This window comes from Mustela nivalis (assembly GCF_964662115.1).
Source record: "Mustela nivalis genome assembly, chromosome: 15".
Taxonomy (NCBI): domain Eukaryota; kingdom Metazoa; phylum Chordata; class Mammalia; order Carnivora; family Mustelidae; genus Mustela; species Mustela nivalis.
In genome coordinates this window covers 36,743,212-36,759,708 of record NC_139034.1, presented here as the reverse complement: position 1 = coordinate 36,759,708, position 16,497 = coordinate 36,743,212, and the positions used below count along the sequence as shown (strand labels likewise).

At 39.4% G+C, this 16,497-nt stretch overlaps 1 protein-coding gene and 1 long non-coding RNA gene across 2 annotated transcripts in view; one reads left to right on the top strand and one right to left on the bottom strand.

Moving 5' to 3' along the window:
• The window catches only part of VWA8 (von Willebrand factor A domain containing 8), a 322,462-nt gene extending 309,142 nt beyond the window's left edge, over window positions 1–13,320 (bottom strand). Inside the window, exons 1-2 of the mRNA XM_082701350.1 lie at window positions 12,686–13,320; window positions 50–127 (exon numbers count right to left, since the gene is read on the bottom strand). Coding sequence (XP_082557476.1) covers window positions 50–127; window positions 12,686–12,848 — 241 coding nt within the window. The 5' untranslated portion in view covers window positions 12,849–13,320. The remainder of the gene's footprint in view (window positions 1–49; window positions 128–12,685) is intronic.
• Window positions 13,321–14,558: 1,238 nt separating this feature from the next.
• LOC309849102 lies at window positions 14,559–16,206 on the top strand. The gene is made up of 2 exons (XR_014303487.1): window positions 14,559–15,002; window positions 15,914–16,206. It is a non-coding gene; the product is annotated as an uncharacterized lncRNA (long non-coding RNA).
• The last annotated feature ends 291 nt before the right edge of the window (window positions 16,207–16,497 follow it).

Genomic DNA, 16,497 nt, shown 5'->3' with positions numbered 1-16,497 from the left:
AATGAAAAGTTAAAAGCTATTCATTCATAAATAAATGACTATTCCTTACTGTAGTTCTGCGGCACAAGTTCTGGGCTCTTTGGAGTTTTCAGTTTGTAGGATACATCTCCAATATTAACTGTATCACCTAAAAAGAGAATAAGGAAACACACCATTACAAGAAACAAGAAAACTACACACTCTGCCCTTCCCAATGATGATTGCCCAGACCTACAGAGAAGGACTCTATAGAAATGTACCCACCTCTGCCTGTGTTCAGCCCCATAGACACACTAGCCTATGTCAACCACTATGCTCTAAAACTTGTATCCAAAGTTTAAGTTGTATAATGGAAAAGGGAAACACGGGTAAAATTCACATTTTAAACCCTACATTAGAAAAAAAAAAAACAAAAAACAAACAACAACAAAAAAAAAACCTGAAGTACAACAGAATTTTATTAACTAGCCTTATTTTCTCATTAAGAATAATACTAATAAAGTCAACAATACAGAAGAATACATTTTGCTTAAGATCATCCAAAGCATTCATAAGGTGGCATCTTTTAACACAAATTGTAACTTTTTACATCCTTATAGATTCTTATTTTTACTATATACAACTTCAAGTTTTCTAGCAACATAACCCAAAAATGCAATATTTCCAGGAAAGCCCCAGCCTATATGCCAAGATTTCCTACATGAAACAAGCAAAAGAGGCAAAAGTTCTCACTTCTCCTTGGTGCTAATTTTATTTAAGTAACATTAATTTCTGGCCGATCTTCCAAAGTGTAGGACTAAACCAAACCCTCTCTGCTTTGTTCTCTCCCACAGTAGAATAAATATAGAGATCCCATCTGCACCTGGGACTTCACTTAGAAAGGGCTCAATGACACTTAGAAAAAGTAGCTGTATAAAACACAACTTTCAACATTGCCAGCTGGGAGCTAGTTAGGTAACATGGAGAGACTAAGGCCTTAAAATCACTGTAATAGTAACAAAAGCAGCCAACATTTTTTGAATGATTACTATCTTCTAAGTACTTTATACATTTCCAGAATAACCATGTGAGACAGAGGCTTCACAAGTGAGGAAATTTGTAACCCTGTTGAAAAAAAAAAAAAAAAAAAAAAAAAAAAAAAAAAAAAAAATATATATATATATATATATATATATATATATATATATATAATTATAGATAAAGAAATGTATTACAGCTATGTGGCAAGTTGAGAGAAAACATTGTGTAAAACACAGGTATACTGGGCGCCTGGGTGGCTCAGTGGGTTCAGCCGCTGCCTTCGGCTCAGGTCACGATCTCAGGGTCCTGGGATCGAGTCCCATATCGGGCTCTCTGCTCAGCAGGGAGCCTGCTTCCCTCTCTCTCTCTCTGCCTGCCACTCTCTCCATCTACTTGTGATCTCTCTCTGTCAAATAAATAAATAAAATCTTAAAAAAAAAAGGTTTAAAAAAAAAAACACAGGTATACTTATACTTTCCAATACAGAAAACATGTATGTTTAGAGTGTAAATCAAAGGACTTTTCCTCTAAATTAGTCTAGACATCAGCTAATACTTATTGAATACCGGTTACTTGGCAAATATTGTTATAGACACATTCTTTATGTTACTTCATAAAGTATGAAGTAACCTGACTCGAAGATACAGTAACCTTGACTCGAAGTAACCTGTGGTTCCCCCAAGTTATTTCATATAACTTCTTTAGCAGAAACTCCATCTCAAACTAGCTTAGTAAAAAAGTCATTGGAGTTGCGGTGACAGCGGTTATGTGAGGGAACTCACAGAGAGCGAGGGTGACAGAAAACCTCGGCTTAGTAACTATTCCACAGCATGGCAGGGAAGGCAATGGAGAAACAGAGCAGTCACACAAAGTCACACTCCAGGACAGGCTCACTGAGACACCACCCCCGGCACCACTAGATCCACACCAGGGATGCCACGACCAGAGGACAACATTTTCCCCCATTTCATTTTGATATTTTTCAAACCTGTAGAAAAGTTGGGAAAACACTATTTAAGTTATAGAAATCATGACTCATCTTTAGTCTAGAGATCCATCTTCTAGTAAGGACCCTGCCACAGGGAAACTGTGCTAAACTCTGCATCATTCCCTTATGACTCAAAGTCCTGGGCCGGGCATTTCATTGGCCAAGCCTAGGTTACTACCCACAGCCTGGCTGCCCCGACTTGGCAGGGAAAAACCGGGGCCCCGCCTCCTTTCAACACTTATACCACAGAGGATTCTGCCTCTTTCTCCCTTTCTCTCCCTCTCCCAGCTCCTCTCCTCCTCTGTTTCCTTCCTACCTCACCATGATTCCAGGTCTTCCTTGCTTGCTCTACCTTTCCTCAACATCCTCTTTTCCGGCCTCTTTTCTATTCCACCTATCACCTCTTCCGGATAAGCTCATCTAGTCTTACACCTTTCAGGCAACTAACATATACCTGGCTCTCAAATTTATTCCACTAACCCAGACCGCATAATTCCAAACATGGATACCAACAGACAGTGAGATGCCTAAAATATGTTAAACCTGACATACTCAAAACTTTTCCAACAAAATATGCTCTACCCACAGTATTCCCCCATTCTGCTAACGGCAGCTCAATACCTCCAGGGGTTCAGACCAGAAATCTTACAGCCATTCTTAACTTTTCTCTCTAGCCTCCTCAGAAAAATCCACAGACTCTGTCTTTAAGATGTATCTATTATCATCGGCCTCTCACCATATTCTCTAGCACCACAATGTTGACCCAAGCCAGTTAAAGGTCTGTGGTTACTTAGACTTATTTTCTCATTCAAACAGCAATAACTCCTACCCACTTGACAGATCTGTCTCAACCCTTGCACCTGAAGCTAATTCTCAACAGAGCAGCCACAGTGATCAAAATAAAATAGGAGTCAAGTAATGCAAGTTCTCACTCAATCTTCATTGTTGCAATGGCCCAAGGGCTATACTGATCTGGCTCCTCCATCTTCTCTCTTACTTCATCTCCTGCCAGTGTCCTCCCAAATTATTCTACTCCAGCCACCTGGTCTCCTAACTATTCCTTGAATATGTCAGACACATACTCATTTCAGGTTTTTCCTACTGACTGAAGTGTTTTTCCTAAACATATCCATTTATCAATCAGGAGCCCAACAAAAAAACGGTACATTCAAGCTGCACAATAAAAGAACCATTTGTGAAGGTGGGGCAGAGTTTACAAAAACCAGCAAGGATAGCTCAGGTCCCTGGGACCAGCAGTAACAGAAAGCCACTACCACCACCAGGCCTCAAGGGGCCTAGTGCAAGCAGAGGGAGTAAGTAGAAAGCTTCCTAAAAAGGACTGTGACCCTTTGTGGATGAACACAGCAAATCTATGATGGTGACCCAGCAAAGAGTAAGCTGGGGGATAAATATGAAACAAAACTTCAGAACTAAAAGTAGAACGAGATAAATCCACCACCATACTTTGATATTTCAATATATCTCAGTAGCTGATGGAAGAGCAAGAAAAAGAAATAGAAGGAGAGAAAAGTAAGAATAATCACTTCTCAGCCTCTGGCTAAGATCAATTGGAAAATGGGATAGGAAGATTTGAAAACACTATTAACCACTAAATATAAATGACCTTTACTGAACATTATACCCAACAAGGACAGAATACAGAATTCTTTTTAAATGCACATGAAACATTCACCAACTAGATCTTACGCTGGATCACAAAGCAAATCTTAACAAATTTCAAAGGACTGAAATCATACAAAGTATGTTTTCTGATCAAAATGGAATTAAAAATGAGTAACAAAAAGATAACTGGGAAGTTTTTGAACATTTGGAAATCAAGCAAAAGGCTTCTAAAAAATTCAAAGAAGCAATCACAATGGAAATTAGACTTTTTAAGAAATAGGACAGGGATCGATTAGTCATGTTGGCTGCAGGCAAAGAGAAAAATGACATTTGTCCTTCCTGCCTCCATGTTGATATTTCTAGCCACCTTCTGTTGCCATGCTATGCTTCTCCTGAACCATCTTATCCATGCCAATGTCCCAACCTGACTTCTGTACAACTAAGTCTTAAATGTCTCCTTTGGCTCAGATTTCTCTCCCGAGTTCCATACCTATCAGTAAGCTACTGGACATGATATTTATATATTCCAGAGATAACTTTAATACCAGAAAAACAGAACTCCAGATTTTCTGTTGTATGTTGTCCAACCAACTCCAACCAGGTCTACCCCGTATATTCCTATCTCAGTAACTGATGCTTTATCCCCGGCCTGAAAGGTCTTCCACATCTCTGTCATACCCATCTTGCTTCAGACAACTACTCCTCAAATATCCTCATCTCCCCATTGAACTTTCCCTAACTTTTCCTTCTGCATGCTCTCTACCACCATCAAGAATCCCATTCCTGGGGCGCCTGGGTGGCTCAGTGGGTTAAGCCTCTGCCCTCAGCTCAGGTCATGATCTCAGGGTCCTGGGATCAAGCCCCACATCGGGCTCTCTGCTCTGCAGGGAGCCTGCTTCCTCCTCTCTCTCTCTGCCTGCCTGTCTACTTGTTATCCCTGTCTGTCAAATAAATAAATAAATACAATCTTAAAAAAAAAAAAAAAAGAATCCCATTCCTGTCTTTCTGCTAGCATAGTATCTGGTTCATGCTTCTCACACTGTATTACAATTACTGACTACTATTCCACTACGATAATTGTCTTTAAATTAGGGTACATGATTTCTAAAGGTACAGAGCACGGAAGTCTCAAGGAGATCAGTTTTCCAGATCCTCACTTCCGGGTGTTCTCCTGAACACAGATTTAACTGAGGACTGGACCTGCAGGTTCTCCATTCCCACAGGCCCTTTCAGGAACCCTCCCACTTATTTCTCTCTGGTGGATGTTGCATTGCTCCAGGGGACTAAATAAATGAGGCATATTACATTATGGTTTAGGAGAGGTCTCTTTTAAAAATTATTCAAATTAACATACACCTGCCTGGGAATAGTTTCTCCATGTCTTACAAATGCCTACTAAAAGTGAAGAGTAGCTTTAGAAATGACTGGTCTGTTTTGGCCTGTGTCAGATATAGTACATAGCAGGGTAGGGAAGTGAGGGTTTATATGGTCAAAAAGTCCAAGATGAGAGAGCTCAGACTGCAAAGCAGAGAAAGCTTCAAAAACTGGCTTTTCACATATGGAAGGTAAGCTGTTTTTCAGCTTTTCTCAACATTTATCTTGAGAACACACTCTTCATATGAACACACGCACAAAGGCACCTCTGAACATTTGAAGCAGTACATATATTGATGCTGATCCATTTCCATATAACTGAAATAGTTTTCAACACTATTGAACTGTTCACAATACACTGGATAAAAACCACAGAGAAAACTTTTACATGTTTCCTTCAGACCAGATGTTTATCTTTCAAAAAGGTAGTTAAAAATTTATTCTCAAATGTCATCATGAAATATTCATTCTGATGACAGTCATTCCTTATCTTATATAACGATTGTTTTCTAACTCTTACTATGAAAATGTTCTACACTAGCTTCTGAACCAGTTAGTTTTCATGTCACTAAATACAATGTCAAAAGTTTGATCATGAGGTCTAAAACTGACTAATTTATTTCCGATTTTTATACATGACTTTAACTGTTCTCTAAAGCCCATAAACAAAGTTCACTACACATTTAAGAGAACAATACTATGTCTTCTACCATAGTCCTCATTATGTAAATAACTTATTTTAATACTTACTATAAATTATATTAAAGAACAAAATTATACAACCATATATTATGAAATAGGTAATTTAAAAATGTAACTACTAGATTGCTTTATTCTTGTTTTTATTGTATCTAGTAATCCAGCCTATAAAATGTGGCATTTCGTCTTTCAGTGGCTTTTAAAACATTCCTTAAAGTATATATTAAGAGTCATTTGAACTAAAAGGAAAAATCTTTTTTCTGTCAGAAACTCTAATTTAGCTGACTGAATTGATAGTTACAGATTATCTTTTTAAATTATAAAAACTAAAATTTGATGAAAAAGTATTTAAACATGTGAGAGAAGCATTTTCTCAAAAAAAAAAAGAAAAAGAAAAAACCAACTATATTGGCAAAGGTCTGATGAATGAAGGGTTAATTTTATCAACTCTTTCTGAATACATTAGACTAAACAAGCAGCCTCTTTGGGAGGAAATAACCACAGCCATTTGATAAATTTTGGTAAAGCCTTCTTAGTGAACCTCCCAGAAATGGAGGCAGGAGTGATTCTACTGGCTAGGTCAGCAACTCTACATGCAAGTCATGTGGTTTCCAATTCTTTGCTATGAACAAAGCTGAAAAGGCTATAATCAAGTTGTCAGTTGATAGATAACTAAAAACAACATTTTTGATAGTTAATCAACATACTATTTTTGGCTCATAAGTAAAAAGTCTACAAAGAATTGAGCAATAGTGATATATCAAAACTTATATATCAAAGTTCATACTGCAGCAATAATTAATATACAATTAGGGACTATTAATTACGCTAATTAATATTTAACTGGGAGAAAGCACCACTCATGTTATTAACAGGTATGTTTCCATAAAATTTTATGTTTTTTAGAAATTTGAAACATATTGATATTCTTTTGAACAACTGTGCTTTCATAATTGTAATGACGTGTTTTAACATTAGATTTTTTTTGTTGCAGAAAAATACAATAAAGACAAAACATTTCAAGAAAAAATATTAAGATAAAATTATGAGGAGTAAGTGTAATTGAAATACAAATTCAAGAAGATAAAAATAACGTAAACTTTCTGACAGTTAAGTAAGAGCTCTTTATTTTTCAAAACAGAGATAGTGGCTAACAAATTACTAGGGTATTCTGATTCCATTTAAAAGATACACTTTGACTGTTAGCAATTTTTGTTTTAAATGTCAATATTTACAACACACTGAAAACACCATACTCTGGAACCATTTATTCTTATCAGGAAAATTTCTAGATATCAACTTCAAAATATACAAAGGGATACATATTTGCAAAATCCTTTTAAGAGAGAAGTGAGAAAAATGTTCAGTCTGTAAGACCATAGCATTTTGTGGGCAGAGCCCAGGTTTTAATCACCTTTGTACTCATAGTGCCAAAAATAATATCTTTAACCAAGCAGGTGTTCAATAAATGTTTGATAAATGAATATGTGAATGAATGATTATAGCTTTTAATTAAATACTGTTTTCTTGAGTATTGTTTTAAGCCTTAGTTCACCCATTTTCTGTATTCTTTGAGAACAGCCTATCTTTCAAAATGCTCAGAAATCAAGTCATTTGTAAAGAATTCATTTGAATAAAGTAGTATAAGTACTAATCTAAAGAGAATTGAAGATACTTATAACACAATAGGTAACACAACTTATGCAGAGGAGACTAATGTATACCATTCCTCAAATACACTATTTTGGTTAAATGCAATCATTTTTAAAAAAGATTTTAGGGGCACCTGGGTGGCTCAGTGGGTTGGGCCTCTGCCTTCGGCTCAGGTCGTGATCCCGGTCCTGGGATCGAGCCCCGCATTGGGCTCTCTGCTCAGCAGGGAGCCTGCTTCCCTCTCTCTCTCTCTGCCTGCCTCTTTGCCTACTTGGGATCTATCTCTCTGTCAAATAAATAAATAAATAAATCTTAAAAAAAAAATTTAAAAAAGATTTTAGTTAATAAGATAATGGAAAATATTAGAATAACAAGAAGGAATTAACAAGTACAGATTGTTATAAAATATGCTGTATAACATTTAATTACATTTATTAATACAAATAATGTAAAAAAATAACCACACATAACTCAGATTAACCTAAATCCTGTATAGCACAAACTATCACATAAATACTACTACCAACAAAGTGATATATATTTTATTCAGGCATAGAAAGTATGGACTTGAAAATTGAAAGCCCTGAAAAGAATCCAAAAGATAAAAGCTCCCAAATGAAATTAAATTTAAGGCTCATTTAGAGTAATAAGGCTTGCTTTTATCACTTGCAATGATCCTAATTAAAGGAATTTCCCAACGGTTTCTCAGAAAATAATTTTGATATTCAAACAATAATCAATAGTATATTTTAAATAATACTATTCTTATACTAACCCCTTTGGATATTATGTACTTGATTTTTACCAGACAGCTGTTTTGTTTTACCTGCTCAATATTCTTTCTCCTTTTGACAATGGAATCCCTCTCTCCAGTGGGGAAACCCAACCCATTTGGTTTGGGTAGAGTACCACTCATCCCACCCTTTACCCCTGCACCAAAGCCTCCAGAAATAAGTATCACGCACAACAGTTACCAGAACATTCCACTGGCCACAATGACTGGTTTAGGCACAGGATCCAAGATTGGCCAATAGTTGTTCTCACAAGGGTTTTTGTCAGATCTCACAGGAAAAGATGTTCTCTCCTCTTCTAACAGTGTGAACTGTAAGGACAATCAAAATCTGGGGCTCTCACTCCTACTACTTGAAGAAATCCTGGCAGACACTGAAACCAATACAGCAAAAAGCAAATCTAACAAATGGAGAGTGGAAAGTGGGGGAACCACAGGGAAAGGCAGAGAAAACCCTAAAAATATTTGAACATCCTGTATCTAGCCTACAACCATTGGACCTCCCGCCCATGTAAACCATGTTTTTCTATACACGTTTTCCCCTGAGTAAAGGGAATCACTCTCGGTTAAAAACCACTAATTTAGTGTCACCATTTTTTTTAAATACAAAAATTAGACCCAAGAGAAAACCAAATACATCAGCAAATTCCAGGTTAGTCTGCATGTTCCTACAACACAGATCTTCCTAACAATTTATTAGGTAACATCTCTTTCAGGATTTTACTGCTAAATTATTTAATATACAAGGGTCACAGTGTCCTCAGAGTCACAATAACCTGTTACAGGTTGAGGGTAGTTAATAATTTTCCCAAAGCTCAATACCTACTAAATACAGAGCTAAGACTGAAACATAGTGGAGTTTTTCCCTGTATACTGTATTTCTCAGTTAAAGCAGAAGTTCCCTATTCCCCTCCCTAAAGTGATTAATTCTATTGAAGCCCAAGAATCTAATCTTAAAGTCACACACACAAAAAAATGCATCATGGATGGATAGATGTCTTTTGTATTTTTTATATATTTAAAAATAGATTACCTACAGCACCTGGCTGGCTCAATGGTAGAGTATCTGGCTCTTGATCTCGGGGTCTGAGTTTAAGCCCCACACTGGGTGTAGAGATTACTTTAAAAAACAAATAAATTTAAAAAAGTAGACAACCTGGATGTTTAAGAATGGGAAACTGGTAAAATAATATAATTACATGAGCTTAATATATACTTAATCATGTATAGCAGTATTTATCACTTTGTTAATATGTTCACAATAATGGTTAAGAATAAATTATAAAACATACATGATCCCATTTTTTAAAAGGAAATGTATATTTATATAAATAAATATTATATGTATTTTTACAAAATCTGCTAATATTAACACCAAAAAGTTGACAATTATGACTCTGCATGAGAGAATTAGGTCTTAGGGGATTTGTATCTCACTTTCCTATAATGAGCACAAATTTCTTATACAAAAAGCATTTTTAAATATTTCCTTAAGCAAATGTATTTCATACATAAATTCATAATGATAAAATAGTGAATTCTTTTAATAATAATGGTATTAAATGACAGTATTAAACATGTCATGGTAGATTTATACAATTATGTTTCCAAGTTTATCATTTGATTTTGCTTTATGGGTTTATATCTAAACCCATTTAATGTCAGAGTCCTACTGAACCAACTCGTTTGGCTCCATCTGTGAAAACCCAATAATCTTTATTGAAAAACTCTTGTCCATCAGGTTCCTTGCTTCGCTGGGAGCCTGCTTCTCCCTCTCCCTCTGCCTGCCTCTCCCCCTGCTTGTGTTCTCTCTCTGACAAATAAATGTTAAAAAAAAAAAAAAAGAAAAGAAAAAGAAAGGAAAAGAAATCTTAGCAGTAGCTAACCGCCTTATAAATCTCTTTGTTCCTAAAACTAAGAGAAATACTATTTATTGAAGTATAAAGAGATATAAAGAATTTACAAATTACAGATTCTTAAACTATCCAACAGCAAAAGATAAAAGCTGTAGGTATGGGGATTTTTTTTTTTTAACATAAATGACTTTCTCCTTCTGTTTACAAGGCTTTATAAAGCTCCTATCTTGAAAGCCAACAAGGCAATTCCTGCCTCTCCTGCTCCTTCCCTGTATGAATTTTAGCATTAAAAGCCACTGGATGCTTATTACGTACAAAATGTTGACAGGTACCAAAAGGAAAATAAAGACAAATAAGACATACATACAATCCAGGAGAGACAAGAACCGTAGATAACATAAATCTACTATTTATGTACCTATTGCCCTTTTTCCAAACCACTAGCAAGCAAGGTCAACTACATGCAGAGAGATGAGTTACTGGTCACGTGTGTATGCAGCTGGGAGGATCTTTCCAACCTAAACTGTAATTCATTGCCTCATAGTGCTATTTGTGGTTTTATCGGTGTATGACCTCTGGTTCAAACTGACACAGGCCAACCTTCATGGTCAACATTATGTACCGGGATAGCCAAGCACTTGCCTCCTGTTTACTTGGCTCTCAATTGTTTTAATAGAGTTTGTATCTCTGGTGAGGTTCCAACTGCATTCATCCATAGTCCTCCTACCTTCAACCTTGCAACAGCAAGGCAAGTAGGTTTAGCACAATTTATTCCTCCTGGTATGATCCTGCTAGGGTCAGTGACTGAGTCTAAAAAGTTAGTATGTTGTCTGTAATGTGATCATGAGTCTCACATTTGAAGCAAACCTTGTACTTTGGCTTGTTGGACATAATTTTGAGGACATTTTTAATGTTTTTATAATCAACATATATTATTCATGTACAAGGAACAATTTTTTAAGTTCATATCATTAACTTTTTTCCACATGTCCACCCAGCTAGCTGTGACAGTTCTAGACCTAAAGAAACGGGTTTCATTTCATCTAAAGCCAAGAAAACAAAACAACTCCCATATAGCTGAACATACAGAGATATAAAGAATTATAAAGAAGTTAACTTTTACTGAACATTAATATGTGGCAGGAATTACATGAAATAAGTAAATCCTCATAACAATCCTATCAAATATACTCTCCTTATCCTCATTTTACAGTTGAGAAAACTGGGACACAACACCTGCTGTGTGATGAACACGGGGTGTTGTTATACGCAAGTAATGAATTGTTGACCACTATATCAAAAACTAATGATATACTATATGTTGGCTAACTGAACATAATTTTAAAAAGCAAAGAAAAGAAAACTGGGACCCAAAATTGAGTAGCCCACCCACCAGATCCAGATCCAGACAATGCAAAAATGGACTCCAACCCATTTTTTTTTAACGCTGACCTGTGTGTTTCACTCCAAAACCTAAGTTAGAGATTACACTGCACTTCTACCCTTGTCCTCTCTGATTTCTACAACAAAGAAGCAACAAACACACAAAAACCTCTAACAAATAAATAAACATCACAGAAGTCCCAATAACAGATAAAGGGGCAAAATTTGAAATCACAACTCCACATAGGAGAAAGAAAAAAACCATTTGTTGAATGAATGAACGAACGATGGAAGAAAGAAAGAATGAACGAACTGTATGGGACCTAAACTTCCTGGTAAGGAAAATTATTGGGGCAGAGTTGCAAGAGGAACAATGAAACCTGCACCTTCCTAGTAAAAAAGCTCCATTATTCTAAGCAACAGTGACACTGATATCTTGCTTAGAATCACTCTGCCATTCAAGAGCTGCGACAACATACATCCCTCCTCTTAACCAGCACAAATGCTCTAATTCCAACATACGACAACAACAAAAGATTCCTAAAACCAGCTCTGGTAGATCCAAACAAACAAGCAAAACAAAAACAAAGCAAAGCAAGACAAACCAAAAAAAAAATAAAAAACAAAGAAACAAAAACCAAAACCTGAGCTTAGGAATTAGAGCATATGATTCTAAAGCAGTCACTTGTTAGCTGTGTGGTCTTAGGTCACTTTTCCCTTCTGGATCTCAATGACTCAATTGTACAGTCGTGAGTTTTAAAATTAAGTTGTGATGTTCAGCTCCAATAAGATGTGAGCGCTGCGAGAAAGGAAAACCCCTGGAAAAGTTAGAAAGGCTTGTGTATACGTTTAGAACACTGTAACGATGGGATCCTTGGCGAGAATGCACACTTCCATGTCATCACTAGCCCTGGCTGGAACAGGACACAGCCCGGCTTCCAGGCCCTTGAGACTCAGAGGGCAAGGTCAAGCCCAGGTTTCAACAACTCCTGAGGGCTGCTGCGTTAACCCCAAGAGTACTGTAATCCAAATCAGCATCCTGGGAGTAAAAGCAGTGAAGGAAGGGGAATGCACTATTCCAGGTCATCAGAAACCTTAGCGCGGCTCCCTCGGGTTACAGAAGAGGCCCAGAGTGCAAGCGCCTGGCCTCGCACTACACAGCAGTCAGCCCCGAGACCGACCGGGACTTGAACCTCTCTCTCTCTCTCTCTCTCTGGGCTTCCCCCCGCAGCGCTTCTTCCCAGCGGCGCAGCAGGGAGTGGGGTGCGGAGGAGCGCAGGGGCCCCCCCAGCACAGACCGTAGGGGCGTCCCTGGGTTACCTGTGTCGGCTCCCGCCCCGGCATGCAGCAGTCTGACCTCTGACCACCGCCCGTCGCCGCCGGGCCTGCCCCGCACCACCTGTCGCAGGAGCAACCGCACGCGCCGTGCTGCGGGGGCTCCGCGGCCGCCAGGCGCCCCGAAGAGCAAAAGCCGGGATTGCATGGCACCGGGCGTGTCGCCGGGGCCGGGGAGCGGGTCCCACGCGAGCCGCGTCCGGGACGGGCAGCGTGAGGCGGCGCGGCGAGAGGGACAGGAAGCGGCACCGCGCCGAGTCCGCCGGAAACTCCTTCCCCCCGGCGCGGCCGGCTCACGGGTGTCGGGCCGGCCGGGCCCACGCGGGCGGACACATCCTGCGGAGCGCGAGTCGCAGGAGCCCGCACCGGCCGCCGGGGTCCCGCACCCGCCGCCGGGGGCCCAGGACGAGCCCGCGCGGCGGAGCGCTGAGCCCGGCCCGCCACCCGGGTGGCGGTGCGGCGGAGCTGCGGGGCCTGGGCTCCAGGGCTAGTCTGGCCCGCACCTGCGTCGGTTCACCTGGGTTTCCCAGGCCGGTCTCCAGTCCTTGCCCTGCAGTCGCGTAAACTCGGAGTTCGGGGAGTGCCGAAGGGTTTTAGGACCGTTGAATGGTGTGACTCTTAAGAGGCAAGTCTTTTTTCTTGGGTAATGGCCCAGACTTAACTATATTGCGCTCCCCTGTACGTTGCTTCAAGTCCCTTTCAGAAATTGCGTCCCTATTCTCCAGATTGTGGGAACTTTCACCGATTTCGATTCACTGTAACCTTACCTGTCCTTCCGTGAGGTGTTTGTTTTGTATTACTTGATTGAAACACTTTGCCTTAGTCAGTTCACTAAGTTGGTTTGTTGGTTGGTTTGTTTTCTAGATTTGTATTTCTATATCTATTTCATCATGCATTCATGTTTTCATCTTACATTTCTTATTATATTATATATATTCTTACATTAAATATATTTCATCTTATATTCTAAATGCAAAAGTGACATCTTAGTGATATATACAAATTGCCTGGGGCGCCTGGGTGGCTCAGTGGGTTAAGCCTCTGCCTTTGGCTCAGGTAATGATCCCAGGGTCCTGGGATGGAGCCCCACATCGGGCTCTCTGCTCAGCAGGGAGCCTGCTTCCTCCTCTTTCTCTCTCTGCCTGCCTCTCTGCCTACTTGTGATCTCTGTCTATCAAATAGATAAATAATCTTTTCTAAAAAATTGCCAAAATGTCAGAAAAGACCCCAATCAAGCACTTGTTCAGTCATTCTGCAGTGGAAGAGTTCTATAAATATAACTTAGGTCTTTAATAAGAGGGAAAAAGTAGGACACTGTCTAAAGCTGCCTCCCTGTCACACATGCCCAAAGGCGGAAGAGGTCCTACCACAAAGCAAACTAAACCTAATATAACTATACAGCATCTCCAAAATGTCAGGAGTGAACTGATAAGGCAAAGTGTTTCAATCAAGTAATACAAAACAAACAGCAAACAAAAAGAATGCAGAGGGCTTCCCGGGCAGCTAGAGACCTTGGTAATTCTGGATCTGACACTGTCTTTATATGGAGCACCTACTATGTCAACCCTGTGACAGGTGCTGAGAGGTGATAGGAGGATGTAAAAGAAAAGCTGAGTTAGCTAAGGCTTTGTGCATCTTGCTGAGGAAGTACGAGGTGAAGGTTGAAACCGGCTTCTAGCCTAGTGAGGACACAGTGAAAGTAAAAGTCAATGTTTGCATAATGCATGACAACAGAGTTTCATGGGCATGCTCTCATATCTTCACTACAGCCCTATGTGACTGCTGGGGGAAAGGATGGGAATGCAAGGTGTAATGCTGTTTGAAATGTTTGTCCCAGTTGGTGTTCATACTGTGTGCCAGGCCTTGTGCTAAACACTTCAATGCAATACTTCATTTCAAACTTTGACTGAGGTACTGTTATTATCCTCTATTTTACAGGTGAAGGCACTGAGGCTGGAAAAGTGAAGTCCTAATCAGGACACCTGTATGTAATCTTGCTGGAATCTGGCACACATCTGAGAGAGTAGAAGTACAATGTGAGGCAATCGAGCAAAATGACTGATGTAAGCACTAAGAGCTCTTGGAGTTGAGACAATGGGGAAATCAAGACAGGTTACAGCATTCAGTCATTCGGCAACATTTTTCAAGAAACTGTTGGATAAACAGTACCCTCCTAGGTACTGTGTACAACCATCCAGTACTGAAGACAAAGCTACAAATGAAGAATTGTGATACAATGAGATCCATGTTTAGGATACTGAGACTCAAGATACTCTGGGGTAACGTACTTCACCAGGAAGAGGTCAGTGAGGTTTCACAGAGAATTTAATGTTTAAAATGGGTCTTGGAGGATATTTGAGAGTTTCTCAAGTAGAGAAAAGGGTAGATCGTATCTGGCAGAAGGAAGAGCATATACAAAGGTACAGAAAGCTGGACATACATGGCAAGACTGAGAATCAGAGAGTGAGTCACTGTGTCTGCAGGTCAAGTACATAAAGTTTGTAGAGATAAGCCTAGGAAGAGAAATTGGGGCCATGTTGTATGTGAGGTAAAAGAGTTTACATACTATCCTCCAGGAAATGGGAAAATGAAGATATCTTAGAGTGACAAATCTACAGTGTAAAGGAAAAATTTGAGCCAGAGAGAAGATAATGCCTGAGCTTTACCTGGAATGCTACTTTAGAGTTGGCTAACCAAAGAAGTGGGTACAGAGCTTGAGCAAAGGCTTAAAGTCCTGACAAGCAAGTCCTGACAGGGACAATGAGACCAGCCAGGTGAGAAAGGCATAATCTCAGGAGAACGACAGAAGGAAGAAAACATTATACAATGAAGAATCTGACTGGCTTGATGCAGTTGGAAAGTTGGACCTCCTCATATCGGCAGATTGCATAGCCACTGGATGTTTCCATCATGTTTTAGGTGTGAAATGAATTACAAATTGAGTAAGGAACAAAGGAAGCATCAAATTCTGGCTATGTGGTAGTAAGGATATAGTCTCTGCTTGCAGTAATGAGCGCCTGCGGGTGGCAATGAGTCTGAATTAGAGAAAGTCAACCTCAGCAATGTTTGAAAGATTAACCAGCAGTCTTTGGTTTTAAAAGATGTCTCTCACAACCTCTGTGTAATTTCAAATTCTCACTGAAATAACTAGTCATCTACTTTTTTAAAACCACACTACCAAAAACTAGTATTGATTGTTAGTCTTTTTTCCAGAGTCCAGAAGGACTATTTTTCCTACCATATTAATGTGACTGGATGGGAAATTCAACAATAATCCATCCCTGCCATGTGCTGTTTTAAAAAGGTAGGTGCTTCGGGTGCCTGGGTGGTTCAGTGGATTAAGCCGCTGCCTTCAGCTCAGATCATGATCTCAGGGTCCTGGGATCGAGTCCCACATCGGGCTCTCTGCTCAGCAGGAAGCCTGCTTTTCTCTCTCTCTCTCTCTCTCTCTCTCTGCCTACTTGTGATCTCTCTCTAATAAATAAATCAAATCTTAAAAAGAAAAATGTAGGTGCTTCGTCCATCTTTACTATTCACCCTCCTGAGAAATCATAGGTCCACACCAGTGGTTCCCAGAATTCAGGGTACATCCCGGTCATCTAGAGAATTGTTAAAATGTGGATTCTCGGGCTTCACTCTCCACCCCCACCCTGAGATTCTGACTCAGAAGGTCTGAAAAGGCCCAAGAATATGCATTTTCGCAATACCTATAGGAGATCACCCGCATGCCGCACATTTTAGTCACAAAACTGGGTAATAGTTCTCTCCATTGTTCTGTTTTGTAGTTAAAGCTGCCC